This window comes from Pteropus medius, unplaced genomic scaffold (assembly GCF_902729225.1).
Source record: "Pteropus medius unplaced genomic scaffold, Ma_sr-lr_union100, whole genome shotgun sequence".
In the NCBI taxonomy this organism is placed as follows: domain Eukaryota; kingdom Metazoa; phylum Chordata; class Mammalia; order Chiroptera; family Pteropodidae; genus Pteropus; species Pteropus medius.
The window spans coordinates 10,571,689-10,576,063 of NW_024340696.1; the positions used below are offsets into that span (position 1 = coordinate 10,571,689).

The 4,375-nt window shown below is 49.8% G+C and overlaps 1 protein-coding gene across 2 annotated transcripts in view; it reads right to left on the reverse strand.

The window, feature by feature from the left end:
- Positions 1 to 1,985, reverse strand: part of LMO2 (LIM domain only 2) — a 10,663-nt gene extending 8,678 nt beyond the window's left edge. Inside the window, exons 1-2 of one of the 2 annotated variants that reach the window (XM_039866670.1) lie at positions 1,854 to 1,985; positions 1,380 to 1,608 (exon numbers count right to left, since the gene is read on the reverse strand). In XM_039866670.1, coding sequence (XP_039722604.1) covers positions 1,380 to 1,420 — 41 coding nt within the window. In that variant the 5' untranslated portion in view covers positions 1,421 to 1,608; positions 1,854 to 1,985. Of the gene's footprint in view, positions 1 to 1,379; positions 1,609 to 1,731; positions 1,816 to 1,853 lie in introns of those variants that run through there. The other variant, XM_039866665.1, reaches the window with a different exon arrangement.
- Positions 1,986 to 4,375: the final 2,390 nt, after the last annotated feature.

Sequence of the window (4,375 nt, forward strand, 5' to 3'; positions counted from 1 at the left end):
TGAACAAACCACCCTTTAAACCCAGTGTGTGTGTGTGTGTGTTTTATATATAGAATATATATTATATCTATTAAAAGGAATATTATTTTTCTCCTGAGAAGTAAAAGAAACTGGGTTTTTGTTAAAACAAACCTAGCTCCTTATAGAACTGGTGTCTGAATCTTCAATTTTGAATAGTGATGTTTATGTTCTCATTGGATCATGATACTTCCTGTGTTTTATGAGAACATGCTGAGCTTTTATGCTGGTAACTGAGGGTAAAATCCAGGTATATAAACACCACAGAAGGCTGAAATTGGGAGGGAGGACTTCAATCAGAAAAGCACAATTCTTTTAAAGCAGGAAAAACAAAACAAAACAAATGCCTCTTAAAAGCACAAATGGACAAATCATTAACCAGCTCCTTTGGTCTGTGTAACAAATCCCTTCAAAGGATTAGATGGGAGACTTCAAAAGGATAAAAATTCTCAAAACCAGACAGCTAACGAATCTTAAAAGGGCATTTGCGCTGACGGGGAAAATATCTTGAACAACCCTTTCTCACCATATTAACACCAAAAAATGAGCTGGAGGTAGGTTGGGAATAGGGAAACACTTCAAACCAGTAAGAGGCTCAGAAAACAAATGCAGCAAATGCTCATTAGAGCTCTGGTTACCTGATTCCAAACCCTTTTGAGAATGTGATAAAAGCTATGAAACTCCGCTCCCCAGAAAAATTCACCTATACACAAAATGTGCACTAACTTTCGAGGTTCACAGGCCGCCATCGATGGTCTGTCAGGGGAGGGGGTGCATGTAGCCAGATTAACTCTGGGTTTAGCTGCTCTAAAGTCTCTGGAGGCCAGAGCGAGCTCCGAGGTGGATGCTCGTAGCCCCCTCAGCCTCCTGTCCCTGGCTCTGCTGGCGGCTGCTCCACCTGCGGCCCGGGAAAGGGGCCGTCTGGGACTCGGGATGACTCCACTTGGAACGTCCCCCTTTCTAGGACCAAATGGACAAAGAGGACTGAGAAGATGCGAGAGGGGGGAAAGGAACAGAATCGAGCCCTGAACGCTTTCGGGACTGCACCTGCGCGCTTCTGAGCTCCCCCTGTGCCTGCTCTCGTGTAAACTTTCTGGCCCGCGGTGGCTTTGGGGGAACGTTGCAGGTAGCCGGGAAGGGTCCACAGGGGGTGACCCTCTTCTCCCTGCCACTCAGCTCCTCTCCCAGTGCCCCCGGAGTCACCCGCGAGCAAGGGGGAGCCCGGCGTAAGGCAGAGGGAGCCAAGGGCACGCTGCGGGCGCGCACCGGATTCTTCTGGCTGGCCGCCCGCGCCACCCTGCCGCCCCGCGGCGCGAGGCCGTGGACACCGTGGGGGGCAGGGGCAGGGGTGCCACACTTACTCAGACGGGTCCAGGCTCTTCCTCTCGATGGCTGAGGACATTGGGGAGGGAGGTGGCGTGCCAGGCGGCGGGGGCGCTCCCTTTGTGGCGCGGGGCTGGCCGGCTGCCGGGTCTCGGACCCCCTCGTGTGCTCGGGCGCCGCAGCCGCCGCCGCTCCTGCGCCTCCTCTTGCTCCGGCGCTCTGGCGGCGAGCTCGCCCCTCCGCGCTCAAGGACAGTCACCGCGCTCCCTTCAAACGCCAAAGAGAGAGAGCGAATCACCCGGCTGCCGGCGCGCCGCGGCCGAGGCGGGGACCGGGGCGCGCAGCCTGGCCCCGGGCGGCTGCAGCTGCTGCTGCTGCTCAGGACTTAACCTTCCATCCCGGTCCCGCCGCCGCCACCCGGTCCAGCTCGGCTCGGCTCGCGCGCTGTCGCCGGCTCCGCGCCGCCCGCGGGGATGGTGCGCGCCCGCCCGGCCGCACCGAGGCCCTCGCACCTTCCGCCCGGGTCGCGGCGCGCAGCTCGCCGCCCTGGGCAGGGAGGGGGCGGCGGCCTGGGGGCGGAGAGGGCACCGTGCTCTCTCCCCCGGCTCCCTCCTCTCTCGGGAAGGTCTATTTTCGCTCAGCTTCCCTCTGTCTCTGGTTTCATTTCCTTTTTCCTGATCACGATTCAAATACAATAGAAGGAAATCACATTTAAAGAGACAGCTGCCCGCCCCCCCTTTTCTTCCTTTTTTTTTTTTTTTTAAACGGGGCTCCTGGGGATTTTTTAATACAAACAGCAGCAGCAGCAGCAGCAGGACAGACTTAGCTTCTTAAAGGGGCCCGCGTCGGAGACGGGGAGAATCCCTCAGTGGACCCTCCCACCCCCTTCTTTGGAGAGGCGGCTGGGTTGCCTCTCAATCATTCTCAGGGCTTCCCCTCTTCGCGTTTCCCTTTTGGTTAACTAAGACTGAAAGTAACAAGCGGAGCGCTCAAAGAAGAAAGAAAAGATAAGAATGTGAAATAAGCACATACAGAAATGCAAGCGTTCCGAGTGGATTTCACGCCTGTCTGGGGTTCGAGGTCCCAAGTCCGCGGACGTGGTGCACGGGGTTGCCCGGGACAGCGTGGCTCTGCTGGCTGCGGGCTTGTGACTGCGTGCGCGCTCCAGAGAGGCGACTGGAGCTCTGCTGAGCAGGGACCGCTGGAGCTGGGTACGCCTGAGCAGTGCCAGGGCAGATAATCCCGGAGGGAGGGTGGTGGGGAGGGACCGCGCTGGTCTTGAGTCTCCTTTCCATCTGCTGGCGGCAGAATTCCCTCCCTCAGCATCTTTCAAAAATCAGACTCCTGAGGTTGAACTGGCCCCCTGTAAGCCAGTAATACTTTGCACAGACAAAGTGCCCTTCCAGTGATCAAGAGCAATGATCAAGAAACTATTTTGCCTTGGATCAGGGAAAGAGAAAGAAACCAGACTTGATTTTGGGGTTCAGGTGTCCCCTCCAACTTCAGAGGAAAATTCTAGGAAGAGGGAGGAATGCAGAAGGGGAGAGAAGGAGGCTAATAATCTGCCCTCTGTAGAGAAAAACTTTGGATCTCTTGGGCCTCATCGGAGTTCCTTGAAAATGATCACATTCAGAAATCATTGTTAAAGGCCTATTTGTGCATGACGCTAGTCACAAGTCTTGTAAAGAGGAAACTGCCAAGCACTTTCAGAATCCACAGTTTTTTTTTTATAAATAGTCTGGATAATGGCGATAGATATTTTATTCCCATTTTAAAGATAACACTGAAAGGCCTGGATGAGGTCACCCTGAAAGGTGGTTTAAGTCAGAAGTGAATCCCTGGACGCTTCATTTTCCCTGTTCAGAGCCAAATTCTCATGGACTTTTCATAAGTATAACCAGAATTTACTATTGTCTGCAAGTTCTTGTCATTTTCTTGTCTCCATGTTCAAACAATGGGTCTCTAATGGGTATAATTGTGTGTGTGTGTGTGTGTCAAAGGAAGCCTTAAGATCAGCTTTGGGTCCAAGTTAAGGTCTTCAGTATATAAAAAACATTCTCTTGGCAGACCCTTTAAAAAAATCTTTTTTTTAGACCCTTGTTTTTCATTAAAAAAGAAAACCCCTAGACTTTTTAGGCAAACCTAATTATGTGATAAACATGTAACCTACCACTCTACAATCAAAAATGAAAATAAACATATAGGTTGTGTTTGGCAGTTTACCTCCTTACAACCAATCAGTGTGGTGGTTAAATGCCAGGACTTTGGAATGGGATTGCTTGGGTTTGATTTAGGCTCTTACCTGCCAGCTAGCTAGCACGGCCTAGGAAAGTTACTTAATCTGAGGAGGCAATATCAGGTAGTGGCTCTAGAGTCAGACTGCCTGCCTTTCAATCCACCATCTCCCACCTGTGTGAACCTGGGCTAACAGCAGGAATTCAAACTCCCAGTATCTTCATTTGTAAAATGGGGATGCAAGACCTATTGCATCAATTGTTGTGAGGATTAAAATGAGTGAATGCATGCAAAGCGTGGCCCACACACTTGTAGCAGGGTGGGGGTAATAATAGATATGAGATCAAATGCATGGAAAGCAGTTAGCACATATTAAGTGCTCATAAATGACAGTTGCTGTTACAGTAAAAGACATCATTGGGAGAATTTAAAAAGAGCTTGAATATCATAATTCCTCATCTGGTTATTTATCTGAAGAAAACAAAAACACTAAGTCAAAAAAGACATATGCATCCCCATGTTCTCTGCAGCCTTATTAACAATAGCCAAGCTATGGAAACAAATGCCCAACAATGGATGAATGGATAAAGAAAATATTGTACACTTATACAATGGAATATCAGTCAGACATAAAAAAGAATGAAATCTTGCCATTTGTGACAACATTGGTAGACCTAGGAAGCATTACGCTAAGTGAAATAAGTCAGAAAGAGGAAGACAAATGCCATATGATTTCACCTATATGTGGAATCTTAAAAATGAAAACAAAACAAAACAAAACTCATAGATATAGAGAACA